Source organism: Ranitomeya imitator, chromosome 2 (genome assembly GCF_032444005.1).
Source record: "Ranitomeya imitator isolate aRanImi1 chromosome 2, aRanImi1.pri, whole genome shotgun sequence".
NCBI classification, from domain to species: Eukaryota; Metazoa; Chordata; class Amphibia; order Anura; family Dendrobatidae; genus Ranitomeya; species Ranitomeya imitator.
The window spans coordinates 110,374,323-110,389,631 of record NC_091283.1 but is presented as its reverse complement, the minus strand read 5'-3'; the positions used below and the strand labels follow the sequence as shown (position 1 = coordinate 110,389,631).

Sequence of the window (15,309 nt, the reverse complement as noted above, 5' to 3'; positions counted from 1 at the left end):
AAGATCGCTATTGTTCACACCACTCTTGATGAGGTGACGAGATGGAGTCAGACGCTTCTGATTCATGAAGGTGCAGGTCTCTTCATGAATCTAGAGCAACTGGTGTGTGCCTCCACGTGCCAAGCCAGAAATCTCACTCCAGTCAGGTACTGAAGTGAGATTTCCAGCACGCGGACCACCACAGCTTGTTGTGAATTAGACAGGCTCTGGTGTACCATCTCAGCTCCACTTATTTTGTTAGAGCTCAGAGACACTGGCATGAAAATTCGGAGTTGCCTCAACATTTTGGGACTTTTCAAAGCTTTTACGCCAGAATTTTGAAGTTTTCAGTAGGCAGGATACAATGACAGGCGACACCTCTATACACAGCTGATAACACAGGATCCACCAATCACAATAGGTGGTGTCACAGCTCTCCCGCTCCACCTCCCTTCACAATAACCTTTGCACATGCTCATTAGACACCTCACTTAAAAGTTAGTGTTGGGATCCGACCATTGTGACTATGTCCATCTCTGGTTTTCTAAAATAGCAGGAAGTTAGAATGTACAATAACCTCAGTGGTCTGCGTGAGAATTGCAAGATTTCTATTTTTCTACAGGTTTTGATATGGAAAAAACATTGCCACTAATTTTCATCTCACTAAGAGAAATGGGCAAATTCATGCAAGTCATGATATGAAAATGTGGACATTCAACCCGCGTGCAATCATTATTACAAAGAAATCTTTCATTTGACAGGACAGCAGCAGAACGGCGTCCTTATCATAGGTAACATGAGTAAGCTAGAAGACGGCTACTACCAATGCACAGCAAGCAACTACTTAGGCAACGTAACCTGCCAGCTGGATTTACATACAGGAGGTATGGTTATTGGTGCCATTTGCTTTTTTTTTTTTTTTTCACATTTATCTTTACCATTTATTTTCAAATCACTATTTTTGTGTCCTCGCACCCATATTAGTCTCATTTGTGTTATGTAGAAGTGTAGACGGAAAGCATTGTGTCCTAAAGACAAAGGCATGGCTAAAAATGAACCTCGTTGTGTTAGAATTGTGACCCCTCAAACATTGTCTTATGGGCCGACTACGAGGTGGTATAGAGTTAGTTTAATGATGCGCCAAATTTATCATCCTGAATGAGCAACTGTATAAATTTATCAGATCTTGTTTAATTCGAGGCGGGCCAAATTTAAGACATTATTAGTAAATCCACCATATTGAATGCCTTCATTCTGTCACTTCTGCAGGGGAAGCAGGGATTATCGTGGCAGGGATTATCGGGGCAGTACTACTGGCAATCATTATTTCTGCAGTCATCTGGTTCCTCATTGCAAAAAAGAAGAACAAAAAGAAGCAGTCAAAGATCAGCGAGCTTCAGTAAGATTCTTTTCTCATCTGTGATAGGATGTATAAGGCTTTATTTTATCATTACAGTAACTTGGTAGCACTGCGTGGATTTATTACACACTTACAACCAGCTTTGGTGTAGTATTATTCCTGATGGTGGCGTTATGCCTTATGCCTTGATAAAGCGCTGAATGCGCGAAACCGCCATAGGCTTGTCTGCATCTGCTCTCATCTGTGTTTATACACCGAATAAAGCCATTCAGAGTATTTAGAGATCCAGTCGGTGAGTACCTTGTCTGTCTAGTGTCTTTTTGGAATGTTCACTTATATGTGGATTTTGGATGTTGAGCACCACCAGACGATCATAAGGAGCCTGCTGCAGTTACTACTGAATTGAAGTTTATGGAGTCATGGAGGTAGTGCCGACTATTTCTTTATGGAATAGGACTACTAAATTTGGGGGGCACTGCTAGACCTAATATTAACCAACAGGCCAGACCGCATATCAAATATAAGGGTTGGGGGTCACTTGGGAAATAGCGATCACAAAATAATACGTTTTCATGTATCCTTTAAAAAGATATGTAATAGAGGGGTTACAAGGACACTAAACTTCAGGAGGGCAAATTTCCAACGGATGAGAGAGGATCTTGGTGCAATTAACTGGGACGATATCCTGAGACACAAAAATACACAAAGAAAATGGGAGATATTTATTAGCATCCTGGATAGGACCTGTGCACAGTATATACCGTATGGGAATAAACATACTAGAAATAGGAGGAAACCAATATGGCTAAATAGAGCTGTAAGGGGCGCAATAAGTGACAAAAAGAAAGCATTTAGAGAATTAAAGGAAGTAGGTAGTGATGAGGCATTAAATAAATACAGAAAATTAAATAAATTCTGTAAAAAGCAAATCAAGGCAGCAAAGATTGAGACAGAGAGACTCATTGCCAGAGAGAGTAAAAATAATCCTAAAATATTCTTTAACTACATAAATAGTAAGAAACTAAAAAATGATAGTGTTGGCCCCCTTAAAAATAGTCTGGGTGAAATGGTGGATGAGGATGAGGAAAAAGCCAATATGCTAAATGACTTTTTTTCATCAGTATTTACACAAGAAAATCCCATGGCAGACAAAATGACTAGTGATAAAAATTCCCAATTAAAGGTACCGTCACACTGAACGATATCGCTAGCGATCTGTGACGTTGCAGCGTCCTGGCTAGCGATATCGTTCAGTTTGACAGGCAGCAGCGATCTGGATCCTGCTGTGCCATCGTTGGTCGGAGCAGAAAGTCCAGAACTTTATTTAATCGCTGGATCTCCCGCAGACATCGCTGAATCGGCGTGTGTGACGTCACCGCTCTGCTTTACGGCTGGCCGGCGCGGACAGTGCAGAAAAGCACAGCGCCGGAGGACAGACACCGGAATGTAAGTATGTACTTTTTTTTTTTTTTTACGTTTACGCTGGTAACCAGGGTAAACATCGGGCTACTAAGCGCGGCCCTGCGCTCAGTAACCCGATGTTTACCCTGGTTACCAGGGGACCGGCATCGTTGGAGAGCTGTCTGTGTGACAGCTCTCCAACGACCACACAGCGACGCTGCAGCGATCGGGATCGTTGTCTAGATCGCTGCAGCGTCGCTTAATGTGACGGTACCTTTAATGTCACCTGCTTAACCCAGCAGGAAGTGCGGCGGCGTCTAAAAAATCATTAAAATTGATAAATCTCCGGGCCCGGATGGGATACACCCTCGAGTACTGCAGGAATTAAGTACAGTCATTGATAGACTATTATTTTTAATCTTTAAAGACTCCATAATCACAGGGTCTGTACCACAGGACTGGCGTATAGCAAATGTGGTGCCAATATTCAAAAAGGGGACAAAAACTGAACCTGGAAATTATAGGCCAATAAGCTTAACCTCTACTGTGGGTAAAATCCTGGAGGGCATTCTAAGGGATGCTATACTGGAGTATCTGAAGAGGAATAACCTCATGACCCACTATCAGCACGGGTTTACTAGGGACCGTTCATGTCAGACTAATTTGATCAGTTTCTATGAAGAGGTAAGTTCCGGATTGGACCAAGGGAACCCAGTGGATGTAGTGTATATGGACTTTTCAAAAGCTTTTGATACGGTGCCACACAAAAGGTTGATACATAAAATGAGAATAATGGGGATAGGGGAAAATATGTGCAAGTGGGTTGAGAGCTGGCTCAGGGATAGGAAACAAAGGGTGTTTATTAATGGAGCACACTCGGATTGGGTAGCGGTTAGCAGTGGGGTACCACAGGGGTCAGTATTGGGCCCTCTTCTTTTTAACATATTTATTAATGACCTTGTAGGGGGCATTCAGAGTAGAATTTCAATATTTGCAGATGACACTAAACTCTGCAGGGTAATCAATACAGAGGAGGACAATTTTATATTACAGGATGATTTATGTAAACTAGAAGCTTGGGCTGATAAATGGCAAATGAGCTTTAATGGGGATAAACGTAAGGTCATGCACTTGGGTAGAAGTAATAAGATGTATAATTATGTGCTTAATTCTAAAACTCTGGGCAAAACCGTCAATGAAAAAGACCTGGGTGTATGGGTGGATGACAAACTCATATTCAGTGGCCAGTGTCAGGCAGCTGCTACAAAGGCAAATAAAATAATGGGATGCATTAAAAGAGGCATAGATGCTCATGAGGAGCACATAATTTTAGGCTACTTTCACACTAGCGTCGGAATCTCCCCGTCGCAATGCGTCGGGCAGAGATTCCGACGCTAGCGTTTGACGCACTGCACAACGGGTGCAGCGGATGCATTTCTCCGGCGCATCTGCTGCCCCATTGTGAGGTGCGGGAAGGTGGGGGCGGAGTTCCGGCCGCGCATGCGCCGTCGAAAAAAGCGGTCGGTCAGGAGCAAAAAACGTTACATGTAACGTTTTTTGCACCCGGCGGTCCACCACAACACGGCGCAATCGTCGCACGACGGTTGCGACGTGTGGCAAAGCGTCGCAATGCGTCGCTAATGTTAATCTATGGGGCAAAAACGCATCCTGCAAACAACTTTGCAGGATGCGTTTTTTTTCCATAAACGACACATTGCGACGTCTGGCAAAAAACGCCAGTGTGAAAGTAGCCTTACCTCTATACAAGTCACTAGTTCGACCACACTTAGAATACTGTGCACAGTTCTGGTCTCCGGTGTATAAGAAAGACATAGCTGAACTAGAGCGGGTGCAGAGAAGAGCGTCCACGGTTATTAGAGGACTGGGGGGTCTGCAATACCAAGATAAGTTATTACATTTGGGGCTATTTAGTTTGGAAAAACGAAGACTAAGGGGTGATCTTATTTTAATGTATAAATATATGAGGGGACAGTACAAAGACCTTTCTGATGATCTTTTTAATCATAGACCTTAAACAGGGACAAGGGGGCATCCTCTGCGTTTGGAGGAAAAAAGGTTTAAGCATAATAACAGACGCGGATTCTTTACTGTCAGAGCAGTGAGACTATGGAACTCTCTGCCGTATGATGTTGTAATGAGTGATTCATTACTTAAATTTAAGAGGGGACTGGATACATTTCTGGAAAAGTATAATGTTGCAGGGTATATATACTAGACTCCTTGATAGGGCGTTGATCCAGGGAACTAGTCTGATTGCCGTATGTGGAGTCGGGAAGGAATTTTTTTCTCCAATGTGGAGCTTACTCTTTGCCACATGGGTTTTTTTTTTGCCTTCCTCTGGATCAACATGTTAGGGCATGTTAGGTTAGGCTATGTGTTGAACTAGATGGACTTATAGTCTTCCTTCAACCTTAATAACTATGTAACCATGTAACTATGTACCGTAAATTAAATGCTGAAAATAAGAACCTAATGGGATGTCATTCAGCAGTGCCAAACTGATACAATACAAAAGTATAACAGCAATCAAGACCAGTGTTGCTAAAAAAAACCCAAAATGTTCAACATTTATTTAAAACACACAGACTAATTTCACTATTAAAAAAATATTTATTATGTACGAAATGTCATCCATCATTGTCTTTCATTACCAGAACAATGTCCAGCGCAGGAAGAAAGACGGCGGCAGAGGAGCCGGCTCGGGAGAACCTTATGGTGTCTGAGCCTCCAGCAACCAGAGAATATCAAGACATTCCTGAACATGTGGCTTCTGCCAGTGGTGAAGTGGAGGATCCCGCTGTGTAAAATTCTTCTTACAGCTAAGATAGAGATTTCTGTGCACATAAAGCACCAAGAAATTGCAAACCCCAGCCAACGTACTCTAGTTGTAGGTTTCCACAGAACACATTTATGACATAATCTGACCGCTGATTCACATGGCTTCCAGTTATTGGCCTCCAATTTTAGGCTACAGGAGTTAGCCCACAAAGCGGGCGGATCAGTGGGTAGGGGAACTACATTTATCAAACCTTTATGGCATGCCATGTGAATATGCGGTAATTGTCCTCTGTGGGAAAACCCATGACCTGCTAGAAAAGGGGCATCTATTATTCATCATTTTTTTAATATATATTTTATATTATTGGCCTCCTAGAAAGTTTTTTTTTTTTTTAACTGCATTTAAGATTTGTTAGAAAGGTTTATGCATATTGAAGAGATGATTAAGAAACTGTAATTAGCAAACTCTGTGAAGTGTATATATAAAACAAGAGGGGATTATAGAGAGAAACGGGAAGCGCAGCCTTCTGAGCGTAGTAGTTTCCAAAGGTGCATACTCCGTGAATCCACTCACCTTCTTGGTGTCTTGATATAGTGCGTATAGATCCAATCCATGGATCACTCCATTCCTCTTACCATTCAGTTTGCTGCAGAGATCTGAGCATTGATGAGCGCTCTGAACACCGCTTTCATAGGCAATAACATTTTGTAAATATTTTTCCCAGCAACATGCGCTCTTGAAGGATGATGATGGAACATGATATTCTGATTAATGGATGATTTTTACTTCAAGCTAAAATACAACCGGTTTTGACTTCTTAGAGTCTAAGGCTGCCGTCGCACTAGCAGTATTTGGTCAGTATTTTACATCAGTATTTGTAAGCCAAAACCAGGAGAGGAACAGTCAGAGGAAAAGTATAATAGAAACATATGCACCTCTTCTGTATTTATCACCCACTCCTGGTTTTGGCTGAGAAATACTGATGTAAAATACTGACCAAATACTGATAGTGTGACGGCAGCCTAAGTCACTCTAAGGCCGGGATCACACATGCGAGAAACACGTCCGTGTCTCGCATGTGAAATCCAAGCTCTGGTGCCAGCACTCCAGAGCGGAGTGTGCGGCTCCATGTGTTGCTATGCGGCCGCACGCTCCGCTCTGGAGTGCCGGCGCCAGAGGAGGGATTTTACATGCGAGAGACGGACGTGTTTCTCGCATGTGTGATCCCGGCCTAAGAAGTCGAAATAAAAATCATCCTTGTATCGGAATATCGAGTTCCATCATCATCCTTCAGGAGCGCATATTGCTGGGAAAAACTCTAAGTCACTAAGTACATGTGTAGTCTAACTAGTTTATTTCAGGGTACAGCCGTACAATGAGGATTGGTAATGCTATGGGAAATGCGGGTGATGGCACGGAGAATGTTCTACTGCATAGTAAAAAAAGGTGGGTGACATGTTAGGTGGGTGTAGTGGGCTAAATGGAGGTTTTTAGTAATGTTAATAGGGCCACATATGTTCTTGTTATGATACTCTGGAATGTTCACTCAATGTGTTCGACGGTGAAGAAAAATGTGCTACATAACTTTTCCAGCAATAAGTCTGGAGCCACATACACGTTACAAAATATGCCGATTTTTACTCTTCTTGAGAACATTAATTGCATTTAGAAGAGAGATGTCCTCTCAGGACTTACAATTACACCCGCAGCCCATGTTCCTTTTCATGCCTTGAAACGACTCCAACCATTCCTCCTGAAAGCGTATGGAACACTTGTTTTAGTCCATTGACCTAAACTATCCAAAAGAAGTGTAAAGCTGCTCTGAATTTCCCATGTCATGGCTAGGCCACATCTCCGCCACCAAGATGCTCATATAGCCAAAAATTCTTTATTACTTCTATTTTAGCTTGCCTACAACAATGCAAATCTGCAACTTGTGTAGAAATAACAGAGTTAGAGTTTTGTTAAAATACCGCACTTACCCATCAACATGGAGGATTATGGGGCAATTACAATCATGCAGCTATTGTAGATCAGCTTAAAACCTGGTGGACTACTGATAACTGTAGATATGGAGTCACCCGTAGAAAGATCTACAAAGTGAACTGTTATGCATTTGTGGCCATGTGACCCAGCGGGAGACTTCCTTCACTACGGTTATTTGTACTCAGAACTAAGTGGACTTTCACATATCCTAACAGCTAAGAGATCAAGCATTGCAAAAAGAAAAATCACATAATTACCCACTGTTCTAGAAATACTACAGAGAGAACAATACAACTGCACCATGGAACATTACTTAGCGAGGTTGTACACCGCTGGAGAACGCCCCTAGCGTGCTGAATATGGAATAAAAGCATGCTTACTTCCCGCACTGGAGCGTCTCCCAGAGCTGTGTCTCCTGGTGATCTTCTGACAATAGGTCATGTGAGCGCTGCAGCCCATCAGTGACCACCGATGGGCTGCAGCCTTCACAGCTGCATCAGAGAGGACATCTGCTCTGCCAGATATATGAAGGCTGCAGCCCTTTTGTGAGAGGTACGTGTGCTTTTTCCCCCTTATTTTATTCAGCATATTGGGGGAAATAAAAAGGGGTTGTCCACTAGAAGATGACCCATTTTAAGTCCTTTTTTTTTTTAAAGAAAATGTCAGTATGATAAGATAACCAAATACTTGATTTTGGTTTTTGATATTTCAAAATGGAGGATATTTTGTTGTTAAACTCAATAGGCTTTTTATTTTTCTCTTTTTTTATGTTAATTATTGGCTGTTGATTCTTTATTAGGTTTTAAATTGAACTAGCATTAGTAATCTTACGACATTTCATTATGAAGGTATGAAAAATTTATCTCAGAAGATTTTTGTTATTCTCTTGTATGGTTTACAGATTGTGAACTTACCATTGCTTTATCTTTTCTCCACTTACCTTTGGGGAAAAAAAAACATTTTTTTTCCCATAAAGTGACAGTGAAATTGCATTGTGATAGCACAATAATAGCAATTTGTGCCGTAATTTAGGTGATAAATATACATAAGTTTTTTTATGAACGTTGTATAAGAACAGATGTGCAGAGGTTTGGGATGTTTTTGTAATACACTAGTTATCATAACTCCGCTTCAATTATAAGCATTGGTGAAATCACTTTTATTATCCATCTGCTTTACAAAATTGTACTAATGATTATAATTAAAATAAAATAAAATATACACTTGTGGTTTTTTTTTGGACGATGATTGTGATCAGTGGACTTATCACTGGAAACTTTAGGTTCTGCTGGACACTGGATCTTCTGGTTTTGGTTGGGTCTGATTTTTTGGCCCACGGAAAAAATTAATTACCATAATTAATTTAGTGCATCTGATCAGTGGGGTGCGTCTTGCCAGAAATGTTACTCCAGTCTTTGACAAAGGCTGGAGTAACATTTCTGGTGCACAAAACGCCGTCCCTTTTGCTGAATTTGATGGGTGGGCTTAGCTACGCCCCGTCCCAGGTACTCCCCAGTTCCATCTATATTGGCGGAGCTTGTTCTAACTGGCATATGAACATCAAAAGTCTGCAACTTTAACTTTGCGCCAAAATTTATCACATTTATAAAGTGTTTTATGGCAGTTTTCTGGAGAAAACACTTTGATGAATCACGCCAATAATGTATTGATGCAAAATTGCATTAAATCGCACACTAGTGTACAGTGCAGAATGACAAAATCACAAAGTCTGTATGGCTATTGGGGTATTAGATATTTTCTGGTGAATCAGGTATTAAAGGGAATGTAGGGAACAACTGGTTCTCCTTTAAAGGGGTTGTCTGATTAAAATAAGTTATCAATTATCCACAGTATGCAAATAGCCTCTGGAGAAGGGAGAGGATTTTTTTTTAAACAATAAATTTTTATTGAAAGTTTTCGGTTTACATATATGAGATGATTAGGATAATAAAAAAAAAAAATCAGAGTAAGTCTTTACAAACAGTCTGAACAGTAAAGCATGTGGTTAACTGACATGCAATCTTACAACCTAACCAAAGTAAGGGGAAGGGGGAGTAGGGGAGGGGAGCCCGAGTGAAGGGGTGTATAGCGTCTGAGGGGAATGGTAGGTTATTCTGAATCCGACTGGGTGTAGTTAGTTAGGTATGGTACCGGTGTGGCAAAAGGGGTATGGTTGGTATATTCCGCCCAAGGGAGCCATATTTTCTGGAATTTGCCAACTTTGTCCATTAAAATAGCCGACAATTTCTCGTTGATCATGTACCAGGTGAGGCGTGTTTTGACCGCGGAAAAGTCTAGATTTGGTTTTTTCCATGCCAAAGCAATGATTTGTTTTGCTGCCAAAAATATAAATGAGATAAGGGATCGGGTATGATTAGGGATATTGGGGATGCGTTTGTTGAGTAGCGCCTCCCATGGGTTTTTTTTAAGATTGATGTTCGCTATGGAAAAAACCAAATGGTATATCCTAATCCAGAACCTTCTGACAATCGGGCAAAGCCACCATATATGGAACATGTCTCCTGTAGAATTACATCCCCTGAAGCAGTTTGGGGAGTGGTTAGCCACAGCCTTAGCTATTCTGGCAGGGGTCAGATACCATCGGGTTAGCACCTTGTAGTTGGTTTCTAACATGAGTGTATTTAGCATTCCTCCAGTAGATGAGGACCAAATTTGAGACCATTCCGAGTCAGTCAGGGTAGATCCGATGTCCGACTCCCAACGAGCGGTATATTTCAAACAATGCCTATGGGAAGGGGCATTAATGTATGAGTAGAGGAGAGAAATAATCCCCGAGGCATGTGGGTTTTGGCGACATTTTTGTTCAAATGGGGTCATAGAGTAAGGAGGGGTAGAATTTTTTAATAGGGAGTTGACAAAATTCTTTAATTGTAAGTAGCGAAAGATTTCTCCGGGGGGGAAGTGGTATTTTTCCTGTAGGGCCGGGAATGGAATTATCCCGTCGATATTGAACAGCTGGTGAACTTTAGTTATGCCGACTTCGATCCATCTATAGAAACTTTTGATAGATCCTACACCAGGGGGGAATATGGTATTACCCCAAATGGGAGCTAGGGGTAAAAAGGGTGAGATCAGTTGTGAGGAGTATTTTAGAGTGTCCCAGATAGTAAGAGAATGCTTTATAATGGGGTTTGAGATGTGTTTGCGTTGAATTGGGAGGATCCATAGTATTGTGTCGAGCGTACAGGGTTGCATTTCGAATGCTTCCAGGGATAGCCATAGTGGGGGTTCGTTATAGGCGTGGTATAAAGTCAGTTGGCCTAATTGTGCTGCGCGGTAGTATTTCAGAAGGTTGGGGACTCCCAAACCCCCCTTCAGGCGGTGACGGTATAAAGTAGCCTTGTTAACCCTTGGGATGCCTCCCCTCCATACGAAGGTGTCTATAGATCTTTGGGCCATTTTAAAAAAGTGTGAGGGGATAGGTACGGGCAGAACGCGAAATAGATAGAGCAGTTTAGGGAGGATCGTCATTTTTAGCGCACGTACGCGGCCCAACCAAGAGAGATGCAATTTCTCCCATGACTGGAGCAGGAGGCGAAGTTTCCGAAGCAAAGAAGGATAATTAGCCGCGTAAAGGGAGTCTAGGTTAGCTGTTAGTTTAATCCCCAAATAGTCCAGGCGGTCAGTGGCCCATTGGAACGGAAAGTTGTGTTGAAGAAATGATACAGTAGGTCGCGAAAGAGATATGTTCATAGCGTAGGACTTGCTGGTGTTTAGGTGAAGGCCTGATATAGTTTCGAAGCTTTCTAGAGTAAGTAAGAGGGCCGGCAAGGATGTCTTAGGGGATGACAGAAGTAATAGCATGTCATCGGCAAATAAAAGAAGTTTGTGAGAGACTGACGCCACCTCCACTCCCTGAATTTCAGAATTAAGGCGCATATGAATAGCTAAAGGTTCAAGCGCCAAAAGAAACAACAGGGGTGAAAGGGGACATCCCTGCCTAGTCCCCCTACCAATAGGGAAGTATGTGGAAGAAAAGCCATTGTAACGGACGTAGGCCGAAGGGGAGCTATAAAGGGCGTGAATCCAAGAAAGAAAGTGGTCTGGAAATTTCCATCTCCGCAGCACAGCAAACAAATATGGCCATGATATAGAGTCAAAGGCTTTCTTGAAGTCTAATGACAATAGCATACTTGGTATGTCACGATGTTTGCAGAGGTGCAACAGATGGGAGACCCTCCGTACATTGTCTGAGGCTTGTCTCCGAGGGACAAAACCCACTTGATCTTTGTGGATTAGGGTACCTAGGCCAGAGTTCAGTCTTTGGGATAGTATTTTGGCTAAAATTTTGAGATCTATGTTGATAAGGGATATTGGTCTATAGTTAGACCAGAGTAGGTGGTCTGTATTGGGTTTAGGTATCATAGATATTGCTGCAATTAGGGAAGCTGTACCTGGCTTGTTGCCTTCTCTCAGGGAGTTGAAATAATTAGTGAGGTGGGGGATCAGAATTGGAGCATATTTCTTGTAGTAGAGGGCCGTAAAGCCATCGGGGCCAGGTTTTTTGTTGGTTTTCAATTGTTGAATGGCTAGTTCAATTTCGCTTGATGTTACGGGTTGGTTGAGGAGTTCAGTCAAATCGGAACCAAGAGCCGGAAGGGGAATAGAATCCAGAAATTTCTCTATCGTTTCTGAGTTCGAAGTAGTTGGGGCACTGTATAGCTGATTAAGTTTTTGTTGGAAGAAGTGGGATATTTGTTGTGGGTTAGATGTGATACCTGTAGGTGTACGTATTCGAATAGGGGGCCTGGGTAAGGGTAGGCATTTTAAGCGTCGGGCTAAGTTAGAGTTGCTTTTATTGTTGAGAGCGTAGAAGCGTTGCTGCGACCAACGTATGGCCCGGTCTGCGATCTCAGAGAGACTAAGGTCTAATTCAGTGCGAGCATGGAGAAGGTCGCGATATGTAGCTGGTGAAGGGTTATTTTTCATCTGAGACTCTAAGGCTAACACCCTGCCCTCCAATTCAGCTATCTTCGTGTTCCTGTCTTTTTTCTTGCGAGAGGCTTCTTGAATGCAGAGACCTCTTAGCACAGCTTTATGTGCTTCCCAAAGGGAGATTGGCGATGAAGCTGAATGTTGATTCAAGGAGAAATAATCATCAATGTGATTTTTCAGCCTTTGAGAAATATCGGGATAGGAGAGCAGTGAGTCGTTCAGAGTCCAGTTGAATGAACGGGGCCGTGGGTGGAGCGTCGAGCATATGAGGAGATTTGGGGAGTGATCCGACCAGGGTGTAGAAAGAATGGATATATTAGAGATGTTTGGGAGAAAGGATGGGTTAGCGAATATGTGATCGATTCTAGTGTACACTAAGTGGCGTGCGGAGAAGTACGTGTAGTCTCTATTGGAGGGGTGGGTCTCTCTCCATAAGTCCACCCAGTGGTGTTGGGCGAGAAGCTTATTAAGAGCGGTTGAGTCCGCAGAAGGGTATGGCTGCGGGGGATTAGGGGAATGGGGGTTTGAGGATTTATCGAGGCTAGCTTTTAGTATACAATTGGAGTCTCCGCAGAGTATTGTGGTGCCTTGGGCATGTTCGGAGACTAATTCCAATAACTGGGAAAAGAAGGCAGCTTGGTGGGAGTTGGGAGCGTAATAGGAGACAAAAGTGACCAGTTCATCTGATATCGAACCTGTCACCATGATATAGCGTCCTTCCTTATCGGCCACCGACGACCTGAAAACGAAGGGGACAGATTTTTTAAAACAGACCGCGACTCCTTTGGTTTTATTTGGGGCGTTCGCCATGTAGAGAAGTGGGTAAGAAGTAGACATAAATTTGGGGTGGGAGCTAGATGAGAAGTGCGTCTCTTGGAGGCAAACCACATCTGCCTGTTGGGATCTGTAGTAACGAAAGGCCTTGGTGCGTTTGTGGGGGGAATTTAGGCCCCTCACATTGTGTGATAGGATCTTTAATGGCATGATAAATAATTGTTGAATTTGCTTATGTTGGCAGTAAGTTTTGGGTCGTTGGTGAGATTAGAGACATTATTGTTAGGTGGACTAAATTGGTAGGGTGTACTCGGGCGAGTAGTGTGGATGGAAGGGAGGGTAGGTTGAACAATAACTATGATTAGGGAAGGGTAGGAAGAACTCTTTGGGGAGGGGGGGGTGGGACTGTTGTTGGCTAAGCACATAGTGCGAAGCATCAGTGTACAAGGACACTGTGGGGTCATGAGGGTCCGCTAGGGGGCGAAATGAAACATATTTAAATGTCCTGAAGAACGGGAACGAGAACTAGATAGTGGGTTAAGTTAGACTGGAAGTTCAATTTCACAGGCTAGGCTAGGAGTGGGCTTATCATAACGCCAGGGGGATTGGGGATAGAGGGCGTAATGCGAGACCTGAGAATAACCATTATATAAAACATAGTTAAATAACGACTTAATATGGTCTAGTGGAATAATTGAAACCTGGCTGCCATTTAGAAGACCTGACAGAATTCTACAACTTAACACATTTTAACCCCTTTCTGCCATTAGACGTACTATTGCGTCCATGTGGGGTGGGCTTTTCTTCCCAAGGACGCAATAGTACGTCATATGCGATCGGCAGCGCTCACGGGGGGAGCGCCGCCGATCGCGGCCGGGTGTCAGCTGTTTATCGCAGCTGACATCCGGCACTATGTGCCAGGAGCGGTCACGGACCGCCCCCGGCACATTAACCCCCGGCACACCGCGATCAAAGATGATCGCGATGTGCCGGCGGTACAGGGAAGCACCGCGCAGGGAGGGGGCTCCCTGCGGGCTTCCCTGAGCCCCCCGCAGCAACGCGATGTGATCGCGTTGCTGCGAGGGTCTTACCTCCCTCCCTCCCTGCTCGAGCCCCGGATCCAAGATGGCCGCGGATCCGGGTCCTGCAGGGAGGGAGGTGGCTTCACAGAGCCTGCTCAGAGCAGGCACTGTGAAGCAGCCTGCACTCCTATCAGATCAGTGATCTGACAGAGTGCTGTGCAAACTGTCAGATCACTGATCTGTGATGTCCCCCCCTGGGACAAAGTAAAAAAGTAAAAAAAAAAAATTTCAAATGTGTAAAAAAAAATAAAAAAAAATATTCCAAAATAATGAAAAAAAAATAAAAATATTATTCCCATAAATACATTTCTTTATCTAAATAAATAAAAAAAAAACAATAAAAGTACACATATTTAGTATCGCCGCGTCCGTAACGGCCCGACCTATAAAACTGGCCCACTAGTTAACCCCTTCAGTAAACACCGTAAGACAAAAAAAAAAAAAACGAGGCAAAAAACAACGCTTTATTATCATACCGCCGAACAAAAAGTGGAATAACACGCGATCAAAAAGACGGATATAACTAACCATGGTACCGCTGAAAGCGTCATATTGTCCCGCAAAAAACGAGCCGCCATACAGCATCATCAGCAAAAAAATAAAAAAGTTATAGTCCTGAGAATAAAGCGATGCAAAAATAATTATTTTTTCCATAAAATAGTTTTTATCGTATAAAAGCGCCAAAACATAAAAAAATGATATAAATGAGGTGTCGCTGTAATCGTACTGACCCGAAGAATAAAACTGCTTCATCAATTTTACCAAACGCGGAACGGTATAAACGCCTCCCCCAAAAGAAATTCATGAATAGCTGGTTTTTGGTCATTCTGCCTCACAAAAATCGGAATAAAAAGCGATCAAAAAATGTCACGTGCCCGAAAATGTTACCAATAAAAACATCAACTCGTCCCGCAAAAACCAAGACCTCACATGACTCTGTGGACCAGAATATAGAAAAATTATAGCTCTCA

The 15,309-nt window shown here is 42.8% G+C and overlaps 1 protein-coding gene across 1 annotated transcript in view; it reads left to right on the top strand.

The window, feature by feature from the left end:
* Window positions 1-6,247, top strand: part of VSIG1 (V-set and immunoglobulin domain containing 1) — a 36,854-nt gene extending 30,607 nt beyond the window's left edge. Inside the window, exons 5-7 of the mRNA XM_069747149.1 lie at window positions 741-863; window positions 1,249-1,378; window positions 5,416-6,247. Coding sequence (XP_069603250.1) covers window positions 741-863; window positions 1,249-1,378; window positions 5,416-5,566 — 404 coding nt within the window. The 3' untranslated portion in view covers window positions 5,567-6,247. The remainder of the gene's footprint in view (window positions 1-740; window positions 864-1,248; window positions 1,379-5,415) is intronic.
* Window positions 6,248-15,309: the final 9,062 nt, after the last annotated feature.